This window comes from Triturus cristatus, chromosome 3_1, assembly GCF_964204655.1.
Source record: "Triturus cristatus chromosome 3_1, aTriCri1.1, whole genome shotgun sequence".
Taxonomy (NCBI): domain Eukaryota; kingdom Metazoa; phylum Chordata; class Amphibia; order Caudata; family Salamandridae; genus Triturus; species Triturus cristatus.
The window spans coordinates 529,285,713-529,302,116 of NC_140583.1; the positions used below are offsets into that span (position 1 = coordinate 529,285,713).

The window sequence follows — 16,404 nt, forward strand, 5'->3', positions numbered from 1 at the left end:
CACATCGTGGTTTTACCAACATCACAACATTCGAACAAACACACACAGTTAGCACCTGGACAGAAGATAGTTCTGTGTATTTATGGCTTAGTAATTCACAACACCACGGTTTCGATTGTGAAAACATAGTCAGGATGATCCAATAGCTGTGCATAAAGTAAAGTTCTGGCCCGTTAAAGAAAGTGTGTGGCTATACACAACTACATCAGCAGAGATATACAACAGTCAATACTGGACCAGCAACTAGAAATAAAATCCAGGTGAGATAAACACTTGTTAAGGGGCTAGGATCCTACTGTAATTTGCCAAGACTTAAAGCCATGTCCAGGCACATAGCACACTTCACTATGTGAAGAAAACAATTTTCTTTAGTTGGACAGCTTAAGTAAGGGAAAGATTACCTGTGGTCCTACATACAGTGAAATGAAAACATTTAACATACATCACACCACTTAGATTTGGAAGAAGATTTTAGGAGACATTTTCATTAAAACAACAATGCGCTCCTTGCTCAGATGGTCATTAGGTCATAATGCTTTCTGTCACAAGTCAGACTAAAGTGAGATGCATAGTGAAAGGAAACCATTTATAGCATTCTAATATCTGATGCTGCAACCTTTGTGGAGATGGAGTTTAAAATTGCTAGCAAAATAAATTGGTTATTGGGGTCATGGTATTTTTGTCCTTTTTCTCAATCTCATCAGAATGAAACCTTGAAGTATATTTCAGCATTAACATACCTGGCTATAGATTTTAAGAGAACTAGTTGTCCTTGGTCTCACCAGACAAAACATGTGCAATTTCTATACTAAACGCAAACAAGTTTGATATTAAGTTAGCATGGTAAGGCATTTTGTATGAAGACAACATTTCCTGCTCAGAACGGTAGTAATGCACTTGTTTTCTATGGACATCTGAGAGCACTACAATGAATGTATTTATATTGAAAATGAGAATGGAAAGACATCCAGGTTACAAACAAAAAAGTGTCTGTATAAAGTGCTGCACAATTACCACCTGGCTTATAGGGTTGTAAACTGACAGTCAAGTTAGCATTTAACCAAATGTATGCCATAACCAGAACAAAAAGAAAGAAGAAGAGCTGTGTGATTAGCATCTACTTGGGCAAGGTATACGATCTAAAGGTCTTGCAGGTCTTTGGCAAGGACGTTTTACAGAGCAATACTGAATTCCTCCGTGTGAGGTCATCACTGGATAATGGTACAAAAGATTTTGGGGTTAGTCTGTCTAGGAGTTATTTTGTAAAGAAGCAAAATGGCTGCTGTGAAGGAAAGGTCTCAACAAGATTCTACTTTAGTACTAACTTGAGTTTTGTTACATAGAATGATTCTGCAATTAGTGTAATTAGCTGGTTGAAACAAAAGGAACTGTAAAGTTTGGTACATAGAATCATGCCTTGACAAATCTGATCGAAGACAAATGTGATAAACCCAAATTATGAGAAAAATAGCATGGTTTCAATAAGGACACAAGGCCTTGGAAAACAACACTACCATCAAAAGATTGTAGAAATTGCACTAATAACTAATTTGGTGATGGATTCAGGTCCTTGTCAGTTTCAGGGTGAAAACAAAATTAAAGCCATACTGATTTGTTATGTGTGCCATTAAGGGAAAGGCATATTATGGGGTAGCAAAATATATAGCATGAAATATTGCCACAAGTTAGCATTATTGTATGCCACATGTATTGCTGTCCTCAAAAAGGGGTGAATAGTTCAAAAATACATTATATATTTACGAACTGGGCTCTAGGACTTTTAAACAGTTTTACCACAGAAATCATCGAGATGTGTTTACAACGTTTAGGAGTGTCTCATTGTGTCCCGTTAATAGATTATCTCCAAAGAAAAATAGCAATATCCTTTACCCTTTGATAGGAATTTATAGCAATATGCTGCTAATGATAAAGTAAAGAATACATTTCTGTAAATTAATTTGCACCTTAACCACTCATTCGATGATCCATTAAAATCGGGGCAAACTAAATTAGTCACTACTAGGCTATCCATCTCAGGGGCAGGCTTTCCCCAATATGTGTAAGGAGTGCTTGTAGACTGCACAGGAGCTGTACTAAGATCTCAAAATGGCAGGAAAGTTTCAATTTTTTTATACCCCATATACTTTATTTTGATTAGTCTGCATACTAACCAAACTATTTTATGGTCTCCTTGGAATTAAACGGACCATGCCTCAAATGTTATCTATTCTAGAACGCTGTAAGTGAATGACCCTAACTTCCAACTTCATTTTAAAAATTATGGTAGTTATCACAATATATCCTCTATTCCAATAACGTCAATCCTTATGCTTTAAAAACTTGAATTATAAAGGAAATGCTGCAAGTTATAGCCTATTTGAAATTACTGCCACAATATGCCCTTAGGGGCGAGTAATAATTTGATGACCTCCAGAAATTATCCATGAAAACCAAATCCAACCTAATAAAACATTGAAAATACACCTTAACATAACATAAATTTGTATGACTTGGACAATCCATCTGTGCCAATATTAGGTCTGAAGTTACTTTAGGTCTCACACAGGTATGTAAGGCGGAATGCCATTACAATATAATTTCAGTCTCTACGAGGCATCCACGCACATAATAAATAAAGAAATAAATAAAAAATAACACCTGAATCACTATGCCTTAAAATTGGCATTTTCACTCTTTACCTACATAACCTGTTTCTATGTGTGACTAGAACGAAGTGAGCAGAGGAGGCAGCAGATTATGCTTTTTGCAAAGAATGCTTAAGATTTGAAAATTAGATAACCTGTCCTGCACAAGAATTCCCAAGTGGTGGCAAAATGAAATGGTCTACTGGGGGGAACCTTTTCTAGTCTTGAACCCTTCACAAACGAAAGAAATAAACTGTTAGAAAATTGATAAGGAGATGTAGTGCTAGAGTGTTAAGAGGAGATACTAGGCCTCCGTATCTTTACATACCTATTGCTTAATAAATTCTGAAGAGAATAACCTGTCACATGGGTAACAAATAAATAGAAAGCAGCCGGGTAAAAGAGTGGATTGTTGACATATTTATGACAAGTGTGTATGATAACATTTATATTATTCAATCACATTTATGTCCACTCATTTTCCACAGCACCACAGACTGAATAAATGGGACCACTGAACTGGTCCGGCAAACATAGTATAAAAAGGCAGCAGCTCAGACATCAATTCAATCAATGGGAGTTAATGGCATTATATGCCACTTGCATCAAACTAAACGTGATGTCGAAGGACAGCAGCTGTCAATTGACTCATAATTACAGTTTATGGGCACATGGCAATATGGAAGACAACATCAAAATGCAAGCCAAAGCCACAGATTGTTTTCTGCAAAGAAGCACAAACTAGAAAATCATCTTCCTAGATTGTGCTTAATATTGTAATTCTTTGGTGCCATGACTTATCAGGTGTGGATAGGTTGGAGACACAGAAAAGATGAAAACGAGGATCCTGGCAGAAGAAAAAGTTGCAGATATTTAACATTTTACCTTTTAGTGAAAGATTCGAAATTACTAAGAAGAATGATCAGATATCCAGCCCAGACACCGCTGTTGTCGAAGTGAGAGAATATTATATATATATATATATATATATATATATATATATATATATATATATATATACACACATATACACACACACATACATACACTTGTCAAATAAACTTTTTCTGCAGTGCGTAAACTGCTTGAAAATCTAATAAAGCACATACCCAATTGATGGAAATAGTACACTGCCAGATAAGGAAGGTATTCAGCTACTGTACTGGAATTATAAACAATTGTGAATGCATTTTTAAGCACAATGCGACTAAAATGAAAATAAAAACAAGAGCAAAACTGTTCCCACAAGATATGCATTGTAAAGAACCTTATGTGCTCAGCAGAAATTCAGTATGGCACACCCAACCACTAAATCTACCACCATTGGCTTTTTAAAGCTCTTCCATTCTTGAATATTCAAATTAGTTTGAGTCTTCTGACCAATGTGTTCGAATTCTGTAAATCATTGGTTTTATAAATAAATCCACATTGCTCTAAGCAGTTCATAATCTAACTAACTTACAAAAAATATGTTGTCTTACACATGCTGATCCTAAAGACTCAAACCACCAGCAGGCCATGTATCAATGAACGCGACTAACAGCTACCCTTGAAACTGAAGCTTTCAATTTAATACAATTTACTACATCTTCACCGGATAGTTGCCTCTGGCGGGCTCTAAAGCGTATTGGTGCATGCTAGAAGTGCTATTCCAGAGTCCTGAATGGAATGTCAGACAACCCCCCAAAGAAGGCAAGATTTTCTTAAAAATTAATATGGTGTAACATGTTGCTGGAGGAAAACATTATAGCAACTTAACCATAAAGCTCATTACCTTAAGCAACACATTATTGAAAAAACGAACAGTAATGTCACTTTGATGAATCTTGTGCAGACGGGAGTACACAAGCAAAACAAAGGTATAACCAAAATAAACTGCTTCCCTTAGGTATGAAAGAGAAAGGGAATGGACATGAGTATCTCAATTTCGAAATGTTTTAGTCAGTGTGTATTTTATTTTTCCTTTATTTAGGGTTTGAATAACTGCTTGTTGATCAATTTCGTGGAAACCTGTTTTCGTAATTTTAAACATGAAAACTTTACACAATTAAAGGATTTCACATCCACGAACGAATTTAGGTTTGAGTGTGGATAACAGAGTAGGTCTTGCTAACTGTGAGAGCAAAGAACTATATGCTATCTTTGCCATAAAATGAATATGAACAACATGACCAAAGAGTATTTCTCTTAATTGGGCAAAGCCAATCGAAAGCTGGCATGGGGCAGATTTTTAACCTTCTCACATTTGCTGCAACTGTTTGGATACTGCTGCACTGTGGCAGATAAAATCCTACATTTTCATCAAAATATAAGCCAGGTTGTTAACGGGAGACTTTATGGAGAAGATTGCAGAGAAGAAAGGTAGTAACGAGGTGTACAGATTTAGGAAACTGTGTGTATTTAACTTTTGTTCTCCTAGCTACAGCACAACAAAAAACTCAAAAATTTAAAATGTTAACGACAATACAAGGATTGAAAACAATTATGAAGAAAAAAGCTGAAAAGTTGGGGCGTGGATATTGCCAACTTAATTTAAAATGCAAACTGAAAGTGCCTGTAACTTTAAAAGTAAAGAACCAAATGCTTACGTTTATTATTTTGGTAGCATCACATGTTTTAAATGTGACCACCTAAGGAAACAAACTCAGTCTAATGTAATCATAAAAGCCCAAAAGCATACCTACATAGTGATTTGTATAGATCCTCTTTTACCCAATGAGAAATTATGACACTACAAATGACAACAACGACAAGTGCAAACAAAACTGGAGGAAAATGCAAAATGTGCATGCTTCGAATTTCACTCTGCATCACCGAAGACTGATCAGAAGTTTAAGGTTTCTGTGCCCATTTGCAGTCAGCAAAATGTAATGTGCATTTCATCTCACGGTGAGCAGTGTTCTTTGTAAAAGCGCTCACTCTGAAAGCCAAGGTTAGTATTACTGCTCAATGTTAATCCACACAAATTATATCGAATTTGGTAGGACACTTTTCAATTATTTTATGTAGAGATGTATTAACTATGATGTATGTAAGAATAGATGAAAGCAGGCGCACACACACAAACAAACATGGCAGACACAATAACACCCAAGCTATCAATTTGGTTTAAATTCAAGGAGTGTAAGTGCTGGACACGACGAGGGTGTAAAATGAATATCAACGGGAAACTGCAGCCCCACACTTTTTGATATTAGCCTTGGTGAGGTTTAAACACATTTCGTAAAATTCTTTGTGTACATTCCTGGTCAACATCATCTTGAGTTTCTGGCTTTGATGCGTCATTTAAAAAGATGTCTTCATTGGAAGTAAGGCGTCAAAGTGAGGCCCCCCCAAATTTTGCAGCCCTGAACATGCATCTATGGTATCTTGTGAACTGTTGAGCGACATTTTAAATGTTGAAAAAAATTTCACCTTGGGGAAGTTGTCCTCATGTACCATTAATGTTTTAACTAAGTGTGCGTCTGGAACTCTTTTGGTCACATAAGTCAGAAACCAGATTTTTCTAAAGAACACATGTGCATGTCCTTTACATACGCTGTTGTTAATTATACACAAGCCAAACTTGACGGCATAAGGCAAGACGGAAGGAGCTCAAGATACCCAATATGGTAAAAACCTACCAGTGGGATGCACATTCGATACAATAACTGATTATTGCTTCTCTAAAAACTTTCCCAAATGTTGACTCATGTGGCACAGGCCATTTTCAATATTCATTATAAAAACCAGTAAAGCAAAAATCTTAACTTTGTGGCCAAAATTCAAATAAAGTGCTAATTATAAGAGGAGCGTTTGAGCAGAATAACCGTTTACAATACTGTAGTACTACGGGAAATAGCTGGATTATACATTAAGCAAGCTAAATTTGACCACCAAGTTATACTCTATTACTATATGTATGCCAAGCTATATTCTGTTATACTTACTAACTGGTTTACCGTTAGTATTATCTCAAGTGATTGTCAACAACTGTGAAGATACTATTCTTTCTTGAAAATATTGTGGACTATATGAAAGAAACTTTAAATCTGAATGGCTAGACTTGTTCAAAAGTTATATCTGCGAACTCTACAGGAGCCGGAGGACGGCTGAAGGTGACTAGTTATAAGTGCCAAAATCAACTTCTACATTGCACTTCCATTGGAAGATACTAAATGTTTGGTTTTTCAAATTCTAAACCCCTCTTTCCTCAGTCAGAATAGACAAATTTGTCACTGATGTATCATTACGCGGTAGAAGATAAAACATTTGGGCAAAGAACTCCTTACATTAACTGGAAAAAGTAAATCTACCATAACTTAAAGAGGACACATGGGGAGGGGCAACCACTTTTTGGTCGATACATTTTAAAATGCACAGTGCATGAGTACTGTAGGAGCTCACCAACAACATTCAAGAACGTGGCTTAAAAAGTGCTACCCTGTAGGAAGAGCTCTGCTCGCATATTCCATCGGACAACTTACTAAAGTTATTTAACTCTGGTAACTACCTTTGACAAACATTTCAAAAGACATCACGATCATGAAGTATGCTTTTGCTATAAGGCGCAAAAGGTTTAGTGCAATGGTATAATGAGAATAAACTTTACAGCACAGAACCATTTTTACTTCTCTGCAGTTCCATCCATCCAAATCTAACCAATTGTGGGTACTAATTCTGATGAATACATTCAAAACTGCTGGTATCATCGGGACTAGAACTGAATTTAGGTTGTTCAAAACTATAAAGATGGATTTTAGAAAGGACTGCAGTATATGTACCCCATCAACCTCACAGAAACAACCAAGAGGTACGTCACGTTACAAGCTTATTACAACTCAGAAAATGCCCTACTACTTAGTAATATAACTCTGCACAAAATAGTTCACTTCTGCTTTTTTTTGTAAGCAATTCAACTATCAAAAGGAACTAGAAATGCTCCGTTCTCAAGAAGACTCTTGCAGCAAGGAGTGCCACTGCTTGCGCTTCTGATGTAGTTCACAGTGGAAACATGGCCTCTTCCCTGTACTTCCACTACAGGAATATTTGGTCAAACCCAGAATGTGAATGCAGAGAAAGGCTGAGAGTCAAACAGCAGGCAAAGAAAAACGATCTGTGCCTTGAAAGAAGAACCTGTGGAGTTTTTAGATAGTCTTTGGTCATTCATATTCTGCCTCGGATGACTCCACATCTGCACACTGCGATTTGTTTCGTTCCCATTGGCAAATGGCATTGGCATACTGCACTATAAGCTTGTCCATCCAGGTCAAGGGCTCAGGAAAGAGGACCGCCCCTTCAAAAAATCCAAGGTGGCCACCGTGAAGAGGCAGGACCACCATGACGTTATCCTTCTTTTCTGGAAAACACAAAAACAAGAGAAAGATTTTAAAGCCCTATAGGTAAAGATCAATTCATAGGTAAAAGAGAAGAAAAGATGGTGGTAGTAGATAAAAGCAAAGTGAGTAAGTGTGTCTGGGACAAAGGGTGCTGAGCATAACCTTCATACTGCCAAACAGGTATTCGAGAGGTGTATTGTACAATATCTTGTATCGGATACAAGTGCTCTACCCAGAGCACTGCCATAATCTCACTACTCAACAGTTTCAATATATAAACAAGCAACTCTTTCTACTTACACCCAAACCGGTCTACCAATAAGTAATGGCCATCAACACCCCTGCATCCATCCGGTCTCCCTAAAAATCAAATTCTCCCACGCTCGGCTTCAACTTAGCCCAAATAGTAAAAGGGCAATCCTAAACAGTCATACAGCAGTATAACCATTCCCCATATGGCGGACGCGCACTAGGAAAGTCACGGTATGGTGTGCTAGCTGCTACTCCTCATTCACTCTTGCGCAGACTCAACTGCTATTTGTCTTTTAAAAACACAGTTATTAGTTTGTTTTATAATTGTGGCGCTTATCCTTGGTTTTAATAAAACAGTACTCGCTAAACTGAAAGTGCCACTGCATGCTTAATCTTACCTGGACATACTTCGTCCTACGCTTCCTCCCCAGAGCCGTTCTTCCCGGTCCACCACGGGTTGTCCCGATTGAGTGGAGGGAGGTACTTCCGGCCGGGAGGAGGTTAGCGCTCTAGTCTTTGCCGCATTGCTTAAAAGCAGATGGTCCTCGGAGCGCGCCAAAGACAAGCCCGTCTGCGCCCGGACACCTCCAGGAGCCAGAGAATATGCTAGCTCAGCCTTAAATCACGGCAAGAACAATGTGAGCTACAGAGGGGCAGAACTCCTGCGAATCCGGGATAATAGCCACTTCCCCGGCTTTGCATGTCATAATGTCGGGTTACAACATCTGGAAGGGCCCTCTCCTGCATATACTGCAGGCATCACAGTGGAACCCTCGGCCCAGCAGAAGTTAGGCCAAATGTCCCCATAATGCCAAGGCAGCACGACACAGACACCAATGCTCCCTCTGCACCCAAAATAATTGGTCATAACCTGATCCCTAAGGTTGCTCCCTCCCCTCACAGGCAAACCTGGAAAGGCTTTCTGGGAAACGTGAGGTCACTCCCTTAACATGCCACAGAGATCTGGGACATACTAAACACTGACTCACCTGACGTGGGTTTTCTGACAGAAACATGGCTGAAACCATCTAGTGGCCCCGCAATCACTATTGCTATCCCAGAAGGGTACAGGATTCAGAGACTCGACAGGCAGACAAAAACTGGGGGAGGAGTTGCTATAATCCACAACGAGCGAGTAAAAATCACTAACCTAGAACAACGCAGAAATGCGCAGATCGAAATTATGATCTTTAGGATGGAAATGACATCTCATGACTCAGAGAGGGGCACTGGTATATCGCCCACCGGGCCCCATTGCGGACTTCTCCATGCAGCTCATGGAACTGATAGCCCCCCACGTGATCTTCTCCAGTAACTTTTTACTGTTAGGAGACTTCAACATACATAGTGAATGCCCTGACTTATCAGAAACATGATCCTTTCTCACTGATCTAGCCACACTGAATCTCACCAAAATCAATGATGGCCCCACCCACTCAGCAGGCCATACCATTGATATCGTCTTCACTAATTAACCCCGGCTCACTTGCGAAGCCCCACGTCCTGTGTGCTGGTCGGACCATGCACTCATGAACTTTCAAGTTCAGGGACTCCATGAACCCCATATATTGGCCCCCGCACCCAATTCTCATCCAGACAGTGGTACAAAATCAACCCCCGAATCCTTTCCATTAGCCTTTGTACCCCCCCAGATACTCCCAGTCTAGCAACCTTGAAGAAAATCTTACCCTCTTCAATAAAACGGCCCTAGCTGCCATTGACGCGATCGCCCCCCTGACAACCTGCACGAAAGCCCCTAGACGATCTCAGGCCATATGGTTCACTCCCGAACTCCGCAAGAATAAAAGCCATTGTAAAAACCTGGAAAGGAGGTGGCGACGAACCCACCTTGAAGTAGACAAAGAGAACTATAGAATTGCCCTATCCCTCTATCATAAAAACATTAAGCAGGCCCGCAGAACCCATATAGCTCAGCAGCTAAGCCAGGCTGGCAACACTCCTAAAATCCTATCTCAGATTCTGAAAAACTTCACCTGCCCCAAAGCATGTGAACTAGAAGAAAATCTTTCCCAGTCCCTCTGCGATAAAATCAGCACCTTCTTCATACAAAAAAAAAAATCGATGCCATCTACAATAAATTCACCAAGACAGGCTGCACTCTGACACCAGACGATACTTCTGAAACCCTCAGTAGTGGGCCTAAAACACTGCTGGCCTTTCCTCCCCTTTCGCGAGAGGAGACTATAGCACTCATTTGCAAGGTTAAATATGGCTCACCCCTAGATGTCCTGCCTGCTAAAATCTCGGCCTCCCTTGCCACCTTGTTATCTGACTCGGTCGGCTTCCTACTAAACTCATCTAAACACACCAAAGCCCCCATGGAAGATCTCCCCAACCTACGCCCCATCTCCCTCCTACCCTACCTGAGAAAGGTCCTTGAAAAACATGTTAATAAACACCTCTCTGACCATATCGAATCGGCTGGCTACCTGGATCCGTCTCAATCTGGCTTCCGCGCTAATTATAGTACGGAAACTGCTCTGGTGGTCATCACAGATAACATCAGGCTCGCGCTAGACCAAGGCCAACCCACCCTCCTGGTGCTTTTAGACCTTTCCGCCGCATTCGATACGTCGATCACCAGACCTTGCCCGGCAGAATGAGGGAAGCAGGGTTGGGGGGAACGGCACTAAAATGGATAACCAGCTTCCTCTCTAATCGCACTCAAACTATCAATCTGGGTCCATTTCGGTCCACCATTGAAAAACTGACCAAGGGTGTGCCATAGGGCTCATGTTTGAGCCCTACCTTGTTCAACATCTACGTGGCCCCCTTGGCCACACTACTGAGACACCACGGGTTCGTCCCAATATCTTACGCGGATGAAACCCAACTCATCTTTTCCTTCGATAAGTCATCTCAGACAGCCCAAGCCTCCTTTTCCTCTGGCATGCTGGCTATCTCCCAGTGGATGAGCAGTAACTTTCTGCAGCTGAATGCCAGCAAAACGGAAATTATCCTCTTCAGAGAAGCTCCCCTTCTGTGGATGCCCACTTGGTGGCCCAATGAATTAGGTACTGCTCCCGCCCCAAAAACGACAGCAAAAACTTAGGGGTGCGTCTCGACCAGGCTCTGACAATGAAAGATCAGGTTTCCTACACAGTCAGTGCATGTTTCCAGGCGCTGGGCCTCCTGAGAAGAGCCCTCCCCTATCTCCCAGACTCCTTTCGTAAGACTCTCGAACAGGCCTTGGTATTGAGCAAACTGGACTATTGCAACGTGCTTCTGGTTGCTGCCAATGAGGCCGCCCTAAACCGCTTGCAAGTGGTACAAAATACTGCAGCGCCCTTAGTTGCTAACGCACCCTACAGGTCAGCCTCGCTCCCACTGTTACAACAACTCCACTGGCTACCTGTGCGGAAACGAGTGAAGTTCAAGCTTTGCTGCCTGACGCACAAGGCACTGTGGGCCAACGGTCCCCCTTACCTGGCGGAGAGGCTCCACCAATATACCCCTATAAGGGACCTTAGATCTCGATCTAAATCTCTGCTTCAAATCCCCAGAGTAAAAAGAACATGTACAGGAGGTAAAGCCTTCTCCTATCAGGCGCCCCTAATATGGAACCAACTCCCTCTGCCCTTAAAACAATGCCCGGATTACCTGAAATTCAGAAAGACACTGAAAACTGCTCTCTTTTTGGAATAACATGTTACTGCACCTCCTTCGCAACTCCGCAAGCGCCGAGAGACCCCCCCGGGGGTGATTCATGCGCTATACAAGCCAATTAACATAACATAACATAACTTGTCTTATCACGGAAGGCTCCCTTTGGTACAGAACTTAACACACCATTTTTCCCCCAGAGTTCTCTACAATGGTCCCCCCTCCAACCTCACCTACCCTATTTCCTCTCAGCCTCACTTTGACTTACTTATTCTCTACGAAGATTTTCAATTAACAACATGTTAATGTATCATTTGTTTCCTGTTATGCATGAAAAATAATAATGAATATTTATTAAAAATGCTTAATTATTTATGACATCTTCTAAATTCATCAAGTTACTTCCAATCTGTATAATTAACACTAAGAGGTCTGGGAAAATCCCTGCACGAAATATTTAGGTCTGTCTTCTCAACAAATGTTCAGGACCCTAAACGGCCACTCAGGAAGTCCAGTCCCTCAAATAACAACTTAATAAACCCAAGACCGGCACCCTCTATTGAACGGTTATCTATAAACGTATCACTGCTAATTTTATTGCATCTAGTTAAATTATAATATGGACAATCCACTTGGAGGACCGCTTGCGATGATTATTCATCCTCCAATATGTGCTTATTGTAACAAAAATGCTGCTTGCACTTGAAGACACTAGAAAATCATCTGAATTTTATGCATTTATTCACAACTTGTTTTTATTTTAAAAGATTTTTGTTGTTTAATATGGACACTCATTTTGTTAAGGCTTTAATAATAATGGCTGGGTCCAAACTGGGGTGACATAGTGAGCAAAAGAACTCTGGATTAAGCCCAGATCTGTGACGGGGGTTTAGTGGTTGAAAAGTTTCAGCACTTCGTCCATCATCTGTTGTGTTTGCCCTAAGTGACTAAGGGTATGCCCGGACATGGGCTCCCTGCTCGCTGTGCCACTGGATTCAAGCTAGCCTGGCTAATGAGGTGCAATACCCCGACACCCGTCCCAGGATGCTTGTTTCCGGTCCAGGGAGGACTTGGCCCGGCAATTCTGCTGGACTGTTCCCATGAGAAACAGGGTCAAAGACTGATTTGCATATGGCTGGGTCCAAACTGGGGTGGCATAGTACGCAAAAGAACAATGGATCAAACCCAGATCTGTGAATGAGGGTGAATGGTTAAAAACCCGCAACACTCCGTTCATCATCTTGTTGCGTTTAATAATACGCATATACAATAAAGAATATATATATATATATCTCATGATCACCACTGTAGTACACTAGGCTACATGTATTCTCTTATGCAGTGTTGTCGCAGTTTAATGACATGCCCTCTATTCCCAGCAGCTTTCAAAGCAATTCCTCCCAAATCCTTGACTTTCTTGGCCCTTATCCATTTTCTAGTAACCAGTAGTTTACCAATATAAAAGGTCTTTCTTAATCACAGCGAGACTGCACACGACTCATTTAAACTAATGCTTGTAGACTGCCCATAAGCTATACTATGACCTCAAAATGCCAGGAATATTTTTATACCCCATATACTTTTATTTGATTAGTCTGCATCCTACCCAAACTATTTTTATGGCCTCCTTGGAATTAAACTGACCATATCTCAAATGTCATCTATTCTGGAACACTGTTTAACTGGATGACCTGAACATCCAACTTCATTTTAAAAATTATGGTAGTTATCACAATGTATCCCCAATTCCAATAACGTCGATCCTTATGCTAATAACACTTAGGTCAGAAAGGAAATTCTGCCACTTAAAGCCCAATTGAAATTAGTGCCACAATATGGCCTTAGGGGCGAGTAATGATTTGATGACCTCCAGAAATTATTGAAAACCAATTGTAAGCTAAATAAACATTGAAAACACACCATTGCCTAACATAAATATGTATGATTTGGACAATCCATCTGCGTCAATATTAGGTCTGAAGTTACTTTAGGTCTCACACAGGTATGCAAGGCAGAATTTATTTTACTTATTTATTTATTTATAAAGTTTTATATAGCTCGAACAAGATTCCGAAGGATATCCGAGCACTTTACAAAAGGATGGAGGCAGGTAATAAATGTAATATTGGCATTAGGTAAGAATAACAAAACAGAACAATTACATGACAAAGGGGTCAGCCGAGATGAATACAATAACTGTTACATAGCGTACTCAGAAGGGAACAAACGGTAGGGTCAATAACTAGCCTCCAAAGAAGGTCTCATGGTTGTAAGGTGAATGACTTCGAGCAGAAAATCCTATCCCATTTAAGGTAACTTGTTCATCAGGAATCTTTTCGTTTTCAATTTGAAAGCGACCGTGGAGGAGATTCTGCGTATTTCCGGTGGAAGAGAGTTCCAGATCTTCAGGGCAGCACCGGAGAAGGCTCGGTGGCAAGTTTTCATTTTGCTAAAGATCTGTGGTTTCAGGAGGAAAGATTTAGCACTTCTTGAGGGTCTACCGCCTTCGGATAATCCGAGCTTTTGCGGTAGGTAGCTGGGGGTTTTGAAATGGAGGGCTTTGTGCAACAGACAAGCAATCTTTAGCTGAATTTGTGCTTCATAGGGGAACCACTTAAGGGATTTTAGGACTGGGGATATGTGTGCATTTCTTTTGGTAAATCAAACAAGGGGCACTGTTCCTGGGTCGGTGCATGCAAGGAGTCAACACGCAGTCCTCATAAATGGGAGGACATAGGAGACAAAAGAGGGAGGGAAACAGGGGAGGAAGAGGGGTGCCAGGTCAAGGGGTGGGGAGAGACACAAATTGTCTCTTGTTGCCCCCACACATCCCAAGGGATGTCATGCTTCATCATCGGGCAGTTGCTCCTCGTCGGGCCGGCGGTGCAATGCCCTACGGGTCCCCCGAAGGGTCTCTTTGACGGAGATCTTTTTAGAGAGCTGCCGATGGGTGCATGCGGGTGTGTGGGTAACAGATTGGGTGTGAGGGACAGTGCGTGCGTGCAGTGCGAATTAAAAATGCCTAAGGGTTGCCAAAAAAGGTTTTAATGAAGAGGTACCCTTGGCAGAATAAAAAAACCGTAGGTTTAGAGGTTACCAGCATGGGCGCAATGTGCCCGGGAAACTATGCTAAGGTCGACATGTTTCATGCCTGAAACGGTCTGAGAGATTCTTGGCGTTTCTTCAGGACCAAATGTGTGAGTGGAGCGTGGTGAGTGCACGGACGTGTTTGTTATGAGTGGGGTAACATTAGCCCTCTCGAAACTTAATAGGGCGGAGAAAGAGGAAGCCTACAAGCTACTAGTCAGTGGTTGTCATCGATCCTAAGTAGATCTGTGCCCTCTAAATAATGACCTAAATACGGAGATATTGTTTCTCCATGAGCTAGTGGCGTGGGATGCCCGCACCTTCTTGGGGGTTTTACTCGGGTGTCAGCGTAGATAGCCTACCCTGTCCGGACGCCAGCTCGTTTCTTTTGGTACCCATCACCAATCTTGCCACAGTGTTCAGTGATGCCCTTAATGGAGCCAAGGTGTATTTGGGGAGGCCATAGAGCGTAGCACTGCCATAGTCTAGTCTTGTCAAAACAAGCACTTGGACCACCTGCTTGAAGTCAGCTTGCGGAAGGAATGGTTTGATATTTCTGAGTATCCTCATGAAGTGATTAGCTCCCTTACAGACATTGCTGATATGATTCTGAATGTTCAGGTGATTGTCCAGAGTGATTCCGAGAGATTTGGCTGAGTCTATAATGAGCGGGGAGCAGTTGAAGGCAGTGAGGTGATTCAACCACCGATCTAGCTTGGGGATGTGATTCGGAGGAGAGATGAGAAGGAATTCAGTTTTGGAGGTGTTGAGCAGGAGGTGGGTCTCGGTTAACCAGTTTTGAGCAGACGTTAGGGTAGTGTTGAGTGAAATGATGTTATCCTGGGAGGAGATTTTCAGATAAAAGTTGCGTATCATCTGCATACATATGGAAGATTATGTTCGTGGAATTTAGTGCATTAGCTAATGGTTCCAAGAACATGTTGACGAGTATAGGAGATAGGGCGGACCCTTGTGGGACCCCCATGGATACTGGAGAGGGCTGGGAGAGAGAGGGGTTCGCCTTGACTCTGTGTTGTGTGGTGGAGGAAGGACGAGAACCACTGTAGCACCCGACCAGAGAGGCCCATCTTGTTCTTCAAAATGGATAGGAGGTTGTCGTGATTGACCGTGTTGAAGGCAGAGGAAAGGTCAAGGAGGATTAGGAGGCAGGCTTCATTTTGGTCAAGCATTTTTAAAATGTCATCCATAATGTGAGTGAGAGCGGTTTCAGTGCTGTGCCCACTGCGAAAGCCAGATTGATGCTGGTCCAGGAGTTGGAAATTCTCTATGTAAGCACAGAGTTGGGATTGGACGCATTTTTCTAGGAGTTTGGCTAGTGTGGGGATGTTAGAGATAGGGCGGAAGTTGTTAAGGTCAGTACTATCTGCATTACGTTTTTTTAGTATCAGTGAAACCTGAGCTGCTTTTAGACAATGTGGCATCATACCTTGTGACAGTGAAGCGTTTACAATTTTTGT

The 16,404-nt window shown here is 41.4% G+C and overlaps 1 protein-coding gene across 4 annotated transcripts in view; it reads right to left on the reverse strand.

The window, feature by feature from the left end:
- Positions 1–4,566: 4,566 nt before the first annotated feature.
- The window catches only part of ABHD2 (abhydrolase domain containing 2, acylglycerol lipase), a 427,692-nt gene continuing 415,854 nt past the window's right edge, over positions 4,567–16,404 (reverse strand). For all 4 annotated transcript variants that reach the window (XM_085644457.1, XM_085644454.1, XM_085644456.1 and 1 more), the window contains one exon: positions 4,567–7,983. In XM_085644457.1, the coding sequence (XP_085500583.1) occupies positions 7,787–7,983 (197 nt within the window). In that variant the 3' untranslated portion in view covers positions 4,567–7,786. The remainder of the gene's footprint in view (positions 7,984–16,404) is intronic.